This window comes from Rosa rugosa, chromosome 6 (assembly GCF_958449725.1).
Source record: "Rosa rugosa chromosome 6, drRosRugo1.1, whole genome shotgun sequence".
Taxonomy (NCBI): Eukaryota; Viridiplantae; Streptophyta; class Magnoliopsida; order Rosales; family Rosaceae; genus Rosa; species Rosa rugosa.
In genome coordinates this window covers 232,641-245,428 of record NC_084825.1, presented here as the reverse complement: position 1 = coordinate 245,428, position 12,788 = coordinate 232,641, and the positions used below count along the sequence as shown (strand labels likewise).

The window sequence follows — 12,788 nt, the reverse complement described above, 5'->3', positions numbered from 1 at the left end:
GATGCACCATAGTAACCTCCTTGACCTTGGGGTACAAAACTTGAGCCACTAGGGCCTCTAGGAATATAGCTAGAACCTCCTTATCCTTGATGACTATAAGAACCACCACCTTGTGAACTTGATCCAGCTTGGTTGCCTCCCCATGAAAAATTGGGGTGATTCCTCCACCCCGGATTATATGTTGGAGAGTAAGGGTCATTCTTTTGTTGCCTTCCTTGAAAATTATTTATTACCCTTGCTTGCTCGTCCACAAAATCGGGACATTGATGTGCTAAATGGCATTCTTGAGTAACATGGCTAGGAGACTCACATAAAAGACAAGTAGAAAGAGTAGAATGCATGGCCTTGGCTTGTGAAATGTGTGGCTCACGGTCTTGCCTCTCAAGTAATTGCTCCATCTTTTTCTCAAGTCTCTCTAACTTTGAACTCATAATTCCATCACTTGGCATAGACACTTCATAAATCCCACGGCCTCTAGGTAAAGGCTCTCGGCCTCTAACATCATCAACACCATGCTCATGAGTCTGTGGCTCATCAAACAACTCACGGCTCCTCCTTGAATCATCAAGGGTGTCACGACCTCTCCTAAGCTCATCATAGGAATCTCGACTCTTATGCTCATCATACAATTCACGGCTCCTTGGCTTCTCAAACTCATCTCTTGGTCTTCTTCTTCGGTCATGAGAGTCCCACCTTGCACTTTGCTTAGATAAGTCTTCAATGATACCCCAAGCTTCGGTAGCATGCTTATTTTCAATGCTTCCAAGTGCGGCATTATCCACACGTCTTCTAGATTCCGGTAGCAAGCCTCTATGGAATGAATCAATATCTAGGCCATGGTGAGGGCATCCAAGGTCAATGTCCTTGAATCTCTCCCATGCCTCATGCAAAGTCTCTCCATCAAATTGAATAAACCTCAAGATATCATCTCTCATACTTGTAGTCCGGTGGGGAAGAAAGAATGCATTCAAAAACTCTTCTTGAAGTTGACGCCATGATCGTATACTCGCGGGAGGTAGTCTATGTAACCATTCTCTTGCCCGGTCTTGAAGTGAAAAGGGAAAAACATGCATCTTCAAGCTATCCGGTGTAAGTCCTCCCAATTGTAGCGTACCACATACTTCTTCAAACATCTTCACATGAGTGTAAGGCCTCTCTTGACTAAAGCCATTGAACTTTGGCAAAATTTGAAGAGTAGAAGACTTGATCTCAAAATTGACTCCACAAGGTGGTAAGACTATACAAGATGGTTGGTTGACAACGGTAGGACAACTATAAGCTCTAATTGGTCTGTTATTATTCTCCGCGTCACCCATTTCTACCTCTTCAAATCTTGGACTTGGTGATCTCTCTTCTAAAATAGGTGAAGTAGACCTCGATGGTGCAAAAGAATTTGTCCTTGGATTTCTCACTCTTTTTCTTGGTCGACCTCTTCCTCTCTTATTAGGAAGTTCACTCATGCACCTTCAAAAGAAAACTATGAAAATGATTAGAAACTAGGGTACAAGAAAAAACACAAGTAATTCAAACAAATAATTAAACTTTTTTTTTTCTTTTCTACTACAATAATAAAAACTCAACAAGTAACCAATAACACAAAAATAAAAATCTGAAAATTTTTTTTATGCCAATAAAAATTACCAAAATATATTTTCAATATTCAACACACAAATCAAAATAAAGAAAAAGCTAGAAAAATATGCAAAGTGCCTAAGAATCCGAAAACCAAGGGAATAAGGTTTTTACACCCTACTCCCCCGGCAACGGCGCCATTGATTCGGTGCCTATACTAGCGCCTCACGCGTAATACAACACGGTCATCAAGTTTAAGGCAAATAAATTAAGTTCCAAGTATCGTACACAAGGGAATAGGGAACCCCACTTAGTTACGGACAACTAAGCACAAATATAAATTATCCTAGCAACAAAGTATCCGAAATTGTGATTTTTAATTGTGAAGACTTAAACTAAATTTGAGAACCGAAAATGGAAAATTTCTAAAAATGAAAAATGCAATGCTAAAGTAGTTTGCGAAAAATTCAAGACAAGAGAGTGTTGGGTGCTAGGGAGGTTCCTTCACCCAAATCCTATGTGTCGGAAGCTATCTAATGTAGATGCAAAATTCTTGATTAGGAGGTACTCGTATCCAAGGCGGTTCAAGGCTCAAGGACCATATATTCTCAATTACGGTATTAATGTGCCGTTTCAAGGGTCACACAAACTCAATTAGAGAGAGCTAGAGCCGGTTCAAGGGTCTCTAAGTCGCTCTAATTGGCATAAAGCTCAAGAATTAGACCACTAAGTGATTCACCCTCGCAATCACGCGGCGGGTGTAAATCACCATGCTTATAACCCCTACAATACCAAATTGAGGGTTCTAGCTTAGGAATTAGAGGGGGTCAAGCCTCTAATTTCATCCTCGACATGCTCAAAATACATACCCTAGACTTGACTAGGCTCCTAGACATGCATTTCAACCCAACAAAAATTGATATAAGCATCCAACAAAGTAAATTGCATCATGACATTAAAATAGGTATCTTTTACATAAAATTTGGGCTAGGGCACACAACCCTAATCCCCAACAAAATTTCTACTCACTACCCATAAATATATACACCATCAATTTCAACAATTTCATACAAACAAAAGAGGCAAAGGTATACAAGATAGAGAACAACCAAGACAAGTTATAAATGCTAAAAAGCAAACATAACGAGCTTTGGAATTATAATTTCTCCCTTTTACCCAAGTGGTGATTAAACCCCTTATGCTTGAAGTGCTTCCTCTTTGAATCTTGTGAAATTGATGAGAAAATGAAATTTTGGTGAGGTGGATCTTAGTGAGGAAGTGTAGATCTTGGTGAGGAGAAGAAATTGGAGAAAATGGGATTTTGGTGAGGAGAAGTGTGTTCTTGGCAAGAAGGGAAAAATGGAGAAGGAAGGAATTGTGGTGAGAGGTGTGTTCGGCTGTGTGGCTAGAGAGGATGAGAAAGGAATTAAGGGTGAGGTGGTGTGGTCTAGTGGGAGAAGAAGAAGAAATGGGATAATTGGAATGGGATTAATTGGTGTGTGTCTGATAGATGATAAGGGGAAGAATGGGTAGGTTTTTTTATTATTTATATGTCTGGTCGAAGAATGGGTAGAGAGGAAGAAGTGGATGGAAATGGATTTGTGTGGCTGCAAGAGAAAGAGAAAATGATAGAGAAGGACATGTGGCAGCAAATGATTGGAGAGAGGAAAACGAAAAAATGAAAAAAAAAAAAAACAAAAAGAAGAGGCAGCACGTGGTGAAAGGAAGAAGTGAAGGTTATTGATTATGCTATTGCAGCACAACAGGCCTGATCCCCTGCTCAATGAAGCACTCATTTAGTCACTTACTTGTCAACCGTCCGATTTTCAATCGGACGGTGAGTGACCAAATGAGCATTGACTTTCATTGAGCAGGGGATCAGGACTCTGCAGCACAATTCAGATTTCTCTCCATCTTTTTTTTTTTTTTCTTTCTTCTTCTTCTTCTTCTTTCTTTCTTTCTTTCTTTCATTTTCATTTCTTTTCTTTGTGTTCTTTCTCTCTTCTTCTTCTTTCTTTTCTTGTCTTCCTTCTCTCTTCTCAATGCACTTCCACAACATATTATCGGAGGTGATTGGATTCCGCTCCCTTGATGGTGTTGACCACAGTTGACCCGCATTGACTATTTCGTCCTTTTGTCCGGTACTCTAATTTGCTCCAATTTCGCACCATTTTCTCTCATTTCCGCAATTCCGCTTATTTTCTACAAATAAATAAAAATGGATTAATTACATATTAATTGACCTGGGGATTTGCTGCAACTAGAGGCCCTAACAAGGCTCTAGATTGTCCCAATTGAGTTTATACGACCCTTGATCCGGAGTAGGAATACCCTTTAAGGAATCTATTGACCCATGAGCCTTGAAAAGCCTTGGTATGGTTCTTGATGCCATTATGAATTGAATGACCATTGTCGGAGCATATTTGTGCATTAAATTTGGATAGGAGGATACCCTAGTGACCTAATTTCCATTTCTTGATAAGTTTCTATTATCTTTATTTTTAGTTCCAATTTTAATTTTCAATTGTCAATTTTATTTTTCGCAATCAAAATCAATTTTTACAAACCACTTTCATTGTCAATACCACTTGGTTGTGAGTTTCCGCATTTACTTGTGGGTCTCTTGACCATTTTAGGCATGGTTGTTCCGAGCCGCGCATGTAAATAGCTTGGTGCTATTTTTAGTTTTTGTTTATTAAATTGTTGGTGACTTAGTAATCCGCATAACCAAGAATTGGAGTTTGCTTTTCAATCCGCGTGGTACGATAATTTCGGGTTCAAATATTTCCCACTTCTTTGATGACCGTGCCCTTATTGCGCATAAGTTGCATTTAAGCACCAAATCAGTCTTCTCTTACAGCAGAGATATGATATCGAATACTCTCCATCAATCACCTAAGTAATATACGTCACAACTTAGTACACAAATCGAAAACGATTAAGTTTCGAACCCCCGTTTGAACTAAAACATTGAAAGTAATGCCAATCGAGGGGAAACTTCATCCAAGACCATCCAAGGTCTCTGGAATACTTATACGATCAATCTATCGAAACTACAAGTCAATTGGAAAACCGATCGAATCGAAAACCCTAAAAACCTAATATGCTCATACGATATCCACAAATTACAAACTATATATCGAAATGGTCGTATTGACAAGTAGATCCACTACTAGAATTATGGCCCCAGACATCGGCCAAAAACCGATGAGAAACAAAAACCCGACCGATGTCTTTGTGGGTGATGAGAAAGATCCGGAAAATGCAGACATCGGTTTTTAGCTGATGTCTAGTATTCGTGTAGACATCGGTTCCTAATTATAAATCGATGTAAATAGGTTTATATGATAACAAACTTACATGTTTTACTATTGTTAAACCCACATTTTATTGTATTTAATGCTTAAAGAAATATAGATTACACAACACAAGTTTGCGTTTTAACATTGTTATTGATTTAAGAACCGATGACTGATACTGTTACAAACATCGGTTCCCATTTTGGAACTGATGTCTGGTACTCAGTAACATATCGTTTTCGACAAAAAATCGATGTCTGTATATTTGAGTAACATCGATTTCCATTTTGGAACTGATGTCTGGTACTCAGTAACATATCGTTTTCGACAAAAAATCGATGTCTGTATATTTAAGTAACATCGATTTCCATTTTGGAACTGATGTCTGGTACTCAGTAACATATCGTTTTCGACAAAAAATCGATGTCTGTATATTTCAGTAACATCGATTTCCATTTTGGAACTGATGTCTGGTACTCAGTAACATATCGTTTTCGACAAAAAATCGATGTCTGTATATTTCAGTAACATCGATTTTCATTTTGGAACTGATGTATCTGTATTACTAGACATCAGTTTTTATGGTTAAAACTGATTTCAACTTTATATCTAGACATCATACTAGAAAGTACGTACACGCGATGCTGCGGGTTTAGGCGATAAGAGTAGTAATCATAATCTTATAATGTTTGCCGAATATGCTATCGTTTTACATATCATAAAAGCTGGTTCACAAACTTTTTCACTAACTCTTACAAACTCTCTAATTCTTCCATTATCAAATCTATACATTCCTCCATTTCTGCCTTACAGATCACCAGCCTCTTCCACATTGTAAGTTGAATTAGATGCAAGAGAATACTTCTGTGTGGCTGAAAATTCCAGCATGACCAACCTATATATAATCTCCTCCATTTTGGCTACAAAGGACGAATATGCCACAGCCAACAATTCCATAGTCAAAGCTTTGTTTTCTTTTCTTCTTTCACGTTTGCTCTTCTCTTCGTGAAAAGTATCTACACAACTGCAAAATTCAAAAATCAATGATCAATTCATGACAAAACAAACATAACAAAAATCAATCACTGTATATCACTAAAAATACAATCTTCCAATTAAACCAGATTAACTACTTGTTGATCACAAAAGAACAATTACTTGACCTGAATGCTTAATTCAGTATGCCAAACTCAAACCTATGAAGCATGAGCTCCAGTTCTCCATCTTTAATGCTAGCTCCTCCAGTGGCACGATCTACCAGGACCGAAAACTCATATTTCTTATCCGAGGTAAATATGCCAAGATTTAACTGAAAAAAAAAAAGGACTGATGAGTCGATAACTATCATTAGTAAAATCACTTTAAAGTACCATTTTTATAAACAAAATAGGTTGGAACTTTGAACTTTATCAGTTAAAGAGAATTACTGGATAATAATTTCCTGCTACAGGTTGGTTAACCAAAAGGAACCAGTCGGATCTATAATCTCGAACCTGCAAAACCATGATCAGTACTAAAAATACTTTACAGAGTTTAGAATACCTCTGCAGCATTGATATAACAAAATTTAGGCATATTTCTTTCAAGAATGTCCTGTACGATATTTTTAGTGAAAGAGAAACTCTGGGAGTTACCCGTTTTATGAAATCCCTTCCATTTGAATCAGTGTAGAACACCTTCTCTGTGGTCATATTAGTTGTCATTCTAGTGATGACCTCTCTTCCAGTATAATCTTCGGTGGGAATTGGACCGATCTTCAAAATAAAAATGTGTCACAGCTACTTTAATATAGTCTATAGAGATGATACTATGTAAATCACCACCCATTATAAACAGAGTTGAAATAAAACTCATCAAATTAAAATGGCAGATATAGACTCACAGTGAACTCAACTTCCGTGTGCTGTTTGTCCCTGTAAAGTCTAGTGACCTGATATACAAATCCAAGCCCAGATTTATCAAAATGTGGTTTACTATCTCCAAAAATAATGGAGAGACTAACATAAACAAGTTAGGCCGCTAATTAAGGATCTCGGATACCAGAAGAGTTCCAACTCTCTGACCTGATAGATCCATGAACTGAACTCTTGGTGAATCTCATCGACTAGTGGTCCACGAAAGACCTTCAAGTTTACCTGTTCAATAAACTTTGCAATTTAGAAATTTATGGTGAAGAACCATGCATAAGTGTTAATGTATAGTATAGTACATTACTATAGAATTATACAAGTTGTGACCTGTGATTATACACATATATTCTCCTATACTGAAATTCAGTGAACTGAAAATATTGAAGCTTAGGAATCACATGAAAAATGGATAAATGGCTTACTGATCTTGACACAATTTTTGGAAAGGACTCGGGGCGAAAAATGTATGCACCAGAACCTGTTTAATGGATAGCACAACTGCTTCTCAGTAAAACAGGAACTCCATCAATACAAATTAGGTAAGTGAATCACAAACCTGGAATTACCTGGCTAAAAGTCAATGCTGGGTCCTTACATTGCTCTCCTGATTTACCTGTAGTTAGGCATGATAGAGCAGCACTGACAACAGCTTCTGCCTATAAATGTCAATGTCACGAGTTTAGCCTTCAAGGAGAATAGGAAACTCAGAAGGAAAAATTTACAGAAATAGTAGCTGGTGACCTCAGAGGCACCAATAAACAGGCGCTTTGCATAGTCACTTGTTGTGTGCTGTTTAGAAGTGCATGTGACTGCATCGTGGTGCTGCGCAATTCCTAAAGCATCTCCAAGGCTAAAAGTATTTGGACCAGTTTACAAAAACACCTCCAATTTATCAAGTTATCAATCAGAGCTGCTGGTCTTGACAGAAAAACCGTAAACTTCAGAGGCAAACAGAAAAACCGTACTTACAAAAAGAGTACTTACTACTTTCAGAGGGAATTAATTACCTGGATGCATAGGAAGAAATGAAGGAAGAATCCAAAACTCTGGGGGCATAGGGTTGCTTCCAGACCAATCAAACAAACCAAGTATCTACAAGAAATTATTTTCGTACAATTATAAGCACAGCATTTGAGTCTTTAAGCATATTGCAACTAGTCTCCTCCTCGGGACAAAAATATAACTTATATGTGTAATGAATACTGGCAGTCACCAAATAGTCCAATTTTGTCTAAATTAGCATAATTTATTTGAAATAAGGTACTGATCAACGTCATTTGGTGAACAAATTAAAAAATTTGGGTGCCCTGGCATTACTGGTATCCTTACCGAAAGCCAAGTCTTTCCCCAAGAGGGCATGTGTGTGACACCATCATGATCAAGAATCCACTTTCTAGCTCTTGGACAAGCATTGTCTTGGCCCCCATCATCAGGTCCTTCTCAGAGAATACGCATACAAATATAGCTGAGAGCTGTGCTGAACATGGTGCTGTGACCTTCGATGTGTAGTCCCCAGCCACCATCGTCATTCTGAAGTACCCGAAATATACACTAAAGATTAGATTCTTTAATCTTTATACAGTTGCAGATCGAAATGGAAAGAGGCAAACAGATGCCAGAAAACAAGAAAGCATATTAAAATAGGTAAAATCAAACCAAACTATCAATCATCACTCCTCATTCAACATAAGATGCCAGTAATCCTCTCTTTCCTTTTATTTGTTTTAAAATTTCTGTTATCTCTTATCCACAATTTCTTTCTTTAAATCCCCAAGAAACTTATCCTATTAAACTTGTCTTGGTATTAGATGGATTAATTTCTCTTCTGAACACAATCAACAGAAAACCCCCAAATTCTTATGCATACTTACACATCCACCTACCTTACTCTCACTTGTTCATATCAAGTAGTCAAATTTCGTGAAAGATTGAAACTGTAACAATGAACTCTTGCTTTCAACAATTCCTAAACGCTTGATTGAATGAGTTCACGATTCAGTCAAAAGAAACCACAAAATTAAATTTCCAGAACCTAATAAGCACAACCTAACTAATTTTCTGCTCTCAAACAAAGACACAGATACAGAGCAAGCATCCACATACAAATCGCAGTTGTAAATTTCAAGAAACAGTGCGAATAAGAGAAAACTAGATCGCAGACAAAGCAATTGAAACCCTAACAACTCCAATAGAGGTAATCGAACTAAAAGAAGAAAACCTAAATCCCTAATTTGGAAAGAAAATGGAATCCAGTACATAAACAGATCTAAGAAAAAGCGATAGAGAGAAGAGAAGAGGTATAGGGATATGGAATCATACGGGAAGGGGCGTAGGCTGTGGCGGAGTCGAACCAGAGCTCGGCCTTGATCTTGTCTCGTCGGTCTCGTCCTTGATGAAATCGAAGAAGCGCGGGGCCGAGAACTCATAAATCTCGTCGATCATCATCGTCGTCGTCGTCGAGGACGCCGTCGTGTTAGGTTCCTCCGTCGCCGGCGGCATTTGGTGTCTCAGAAATACTTCCGGTCTTAATGAGAGAGAGAGAGAAAGAGAGAGAAAAGCAGAGAGAAAGAGGCAAACAGATCGATCGATCGGACTGGGAGTGCAGATGATGATAGATCAAGCTCGAGGTCTAGAGGTCTGGAGAATGAGATCGGGGACTCGGGGTCAGAGAGCGAGGCAGGGGAACACGGGGTCAGAGATTGACGTCGGGGACTCGGGGTCAGGTCAGAGGCGGCTTGGAGAATGATGAGGTCGACAAGGTGAGGTCAACGAGGTGAGCTGCTGAAGAAGGAGGTAGGGTTCGAAAGTTTTAGAGAATGACGAGGTCGACAAGGTGAGCTGCTGGAGGTAGGGTTCGAAAGTTTTAGAGAAAGCGGAAAAAAATACTAAGTGTGGGGGGAAATGAAATTATTAGTCCCCGCGTTCTCAAACTTTAAAACTTAGTCCCTCCGCGTTTTTTTAAATTTTTCGAACAAAACTTTTCTCATCGTTTTATTTGGTGACTGATGTCTATAATAACCATAGAAATCGGTTTCTTCACAAACTGATGTTAACATGTTTTTTAACATCAGGTGCAATCCTGACCGATTTAATAGTGGTGATGTCTAATGACATTATTCTAGTAGTGATCATAATGAGGAATAGAAACTGTCCCTGAGGTGGCTAGAAGCAGCCGCAAAGCGCCGCCGCCGGCCAAATTCAACAACTCAACAATCAAACCGGTAAAAATGTTCATCATGAAGAGTTGAGTAACTTTCATTGATTCAGCAGAGATCAAGCTTACATGCCAGAGCAGTCTCCACCATTGACTTTCAAAACCCAATCTCGGCCACCACACATTGAATCATCCTTCAAGGTTGGTATCCTTCAAAATCTGATTAGGATATCTTAGGGCAGAGGTAATGGAAGCAATGAAAGTACAGTACAGTAACCTCGATGAACCATTTTATCAAATCCTTGAAAATTAAAAACAGGCCAAGTTCGCAAAGCACAGAAACGATGCCTTGGTAATTATAAATGTATTATTTTAAATCCAGTTGATATATAATACAAATTCACAATAAATAAATTCGTAAAAGTGTAGAAGTCACAAAATAAATTGCTATTTTGTCAATATTCTTTTCGTTTAAGAGAATAAGACCATACATTATTGATTAGTACATGAATAGTGTACTCTTATAAGGCATGATAAGAGCACTCTATACCCATTCTTTTCCAATTTTGAACAGCTCATGCCACCTGGATCATCGTTGAAGGAAAACCTAAGTTAGATATATACATAACGGTTGTTCACACCCTTCCATACACGCACAGAAGAAAGTGCAAAACGGACACTGCAAATGTCATTGTAATATATATCTTGACTAATCTGGACTATGTTTAGTAATGATGATTTGACTAAACTAATTAATCATGCACACCAGTAACTTTCAAAATCCTAATCAATGAAACAGATGGATCAATCTAATTATACGTGCGTACCCAGGATCATATACTGAATAGCTCTAGCAATTTGGTTTACCTTCTTTTCTTCTTATTTTGGTTTTCCAAAATTGCTTGTACATACGATTCAAATAAAAACCAATCAGAATCAAATTCTTATTTGTTTAAATAGCAAGAGCAACAACTAATCAGTTCTAACTGCAAATATAAAACAATTTCAACTCACAACTCAGGTATATGTGTAAAGCTCCACTTTCTTTAATGGATTAAGAACCTCTACTTTTTAAACCCAAAAACACGTATTCGGAGCTAGCTTTTAAGAAGAAATACTAAACTGGACTCCCTGCTTCCACCGGACAACTCTCCTTCAATTAACTCTCTTTTGTTTTGCTTGTGGGTATCATTGAAGGGATAGTTCTTGCTGACATAGTGTGAAAATGGTTCTTCTATCTTGATCTCATTTGTTTTTCAGTTGTGATCAATAAAGGAACATGTTGTTTGCCTTCATCCAACTTTGTCTTCTTTGGCTAGAATACTTCTCTAGCAATTGCTTTCATATTCTATATTTCTTTTGCTTCATATCCAATGCCATTTTGGAGGAGTTTAATGATACAGTAAAACAAGCGGGCAATTTAACCTGCAAAAATGTGGCTGTATAGAATAAGTAGGGATCGTTCAAACCAAACCGGCTTTGAGGGTACATGCGGGATTTACAATGATATGAATGAAGATGTTAGAGATTCGGAAATCCACCACCAAAACATGCTCAAGACAAGTTTATCATCCCAGTTTCAATTACTAAGTCATGAAAAGCTAGGTTTCAATCAAGAACAAACCGTGAACGCAATGCATAAGTTCTTATTGCTTCTCTAAATTACTTAAGCAAGATGAACACAACATTACTAAGCCTTTAGAATAAACAATCAAGGTATAGAATGCTATCCTATCAACAATTTATTCTAAGCATTAAGCACACGTGGAAGTTTGATTGAAACAAGTGTGCAAAACCAGTGTGGAACGCCTACCTAGCATGCAATCCTTTTTATTTGGTTTCACCTACTGTCCTATAGGTTTTGCTACCATTGAAATAAGCATTAATAACCATTTAGGAGACTAAAACACCAATTTCTGGCCCCACTTACAAGTTCATAATGTTCTATGCACGCGTTCATGAACATAAACAAGTAAGAGATATCCATAAACCAAAACCAAATAAACAATTTCACAACGAGGCAATCACGAAACTAGGAATCAAAATATTGTTAAAAACATGTCTTAGGGCTTCAAACCTCACCCTTAACAAAAGTAATTGAGTTATAAATTGTCTTAAAAACCAAAAGGAGAAAACATAAAAAATAGAGAAAAGGAAACAGATGGTGGCGGAGAAAAAAGAAAGAGAGATAGAAGAGAAGGTAAAGGGTGCGGTTCTTTCTCAAGGTGCTGCAGAGGTTTTATATGTAGGGGATACACAGCCCTAGTTTCCTTCTTCAACTCTACTTGTAATTTGCTTCCCTAGTTGCTTGAGGTTTCTTTTGATTGGCGCACAATTTAATTACTTTCAAGCTTTTGTAATCTTGCCATAATCTTGTAGAATTCTTCTAGGACTCTCCTTGATAACTGCAGCATCATACACCTTTTAGAAACACACAAGAAATCCATCCAAAGAAGATTTTGGGCCAATCTGCTCTGTTTTGACTAGGATTCAATTTCTATCTCTGAAGCTTCTTTCTTGGACAAGGAATTACTTCATCATTTGTCGTTTCTGGATGGTTCTCGACTTCTCCATGTCTATGACATCATGTCTTCTAGAATAATCAATAAAATTCTGAAAAAACTCCAAATAAGTCGCCGGAAAAGATCTCCCAATAAGCTTTGTAAAAAGTTGACAGTTTTTGCCTTTTCGGGAAGCCTATTCTGAGCTTGATTTTCTGCTACCTCGTTAATGATTCTGACCAATTCTGTAATACCCCGAAAAATCCAAATTAAATTCCGTTGTTTTTTAGAAATGATTTCACGATAGTGGGAGCGAGTACGAGGCTTGGAGAAGTGGTGGAATTAGTTTGAA

General features: G+C 37.8%; 1 protein-coding gene and 1 non-coding gene across 6 annotated transcripts; one reads left to right on the top strand and one right to left on the bottom strand.

Moving 5' to 3' along the window:
- The first annotated feature begins 831 nt into the window (after positions 1 to 831).
- On the top strand, positions 832 to 938 carry LOC133719085 (small nucleolar RNA R71). The gene has a single exon (XR_009850814.1). It is a non-coding gene; the product is annotated as a small nucleolar RNA R71 (small nucleolar RNA).
- A 4,584-nt stretch (positions 939 to 5,522) lies between these two features.
- LOC133717678 (uncharacterized) lies at positions 5,523 to 9,822 on the bottom strand. Of its 5 annotated transcripts, none has more exons than XR_009849879.1 (12): positions 9,101 to 9,822; positions 8,111 to 8,311; positions 7,789 to 7,873; positions 7,523 to 7,699; positions 7,348 to 7,437; positions 7,204 to 7,259; positions 6,935 to 7,006; positions 6,754 to 6,801; positions 6,506 to 6,625; positions 6,299 to 6,364; positions 6,030 to 6,180; positions 5,523 to 5,895 (listed from the first exon to the last, which is right to left on the bottom strand). XR_009849879.1 is itself a non-coding variant. In XM_062144389.1 (4 exons), the coding sequence occupies exons 1-4, from the start codon at positions 9,205 to 9,207 to the stop codon at positions 5,857 to 5,859; spliced, it is 432 nt and encodes a 143-aa protein (XP_062000373.1). In that variant the 5' UTR covers positions 9,208 to 9,695; the 3' UTR covers positions 5,523 to 5,856. The 5 variants fall into 5 exon arrangements, 1 of the variants encoding a protein (XP_062000373.1); XR_009849880.1 differs by having other exon boundaries at positions 6,035 to 6,180; positions 7,523 to 7,691; XR_009849877.1 differs by having other exon boundaries at positions 6,035 to 6,180; positions 9,101 to 9,821.
- Positions 9,823 to 12,788: the final 2,966 nt, after the last annotated feature.

Excerpts from the sequence above, each read along its gene's own strand:
- LOC133717678 (XM_062144389.1), bottom strand. The coding sequence starts at position 9,207 with ATGAGTTCTCGGCCCCGCGCTTCTTCGATTTCATCAAGGACGAGACCG. Across the intron at positions 8,312-9,100 it reads CACAGCCTACGCCCCTTCCC|AATGACGATGGTGGCTGGGG; the intron begins GTATGATTCCAT and ends CGGGTACTTCAG. Across the intron at positions 7,874-8,110 it reads GGGGAAAGACTTGGCTTTCG|ATACTTGGTTTGTTTGATTG; the intron begins GTAAGGATACCA and ends AATTTCTTGTAG.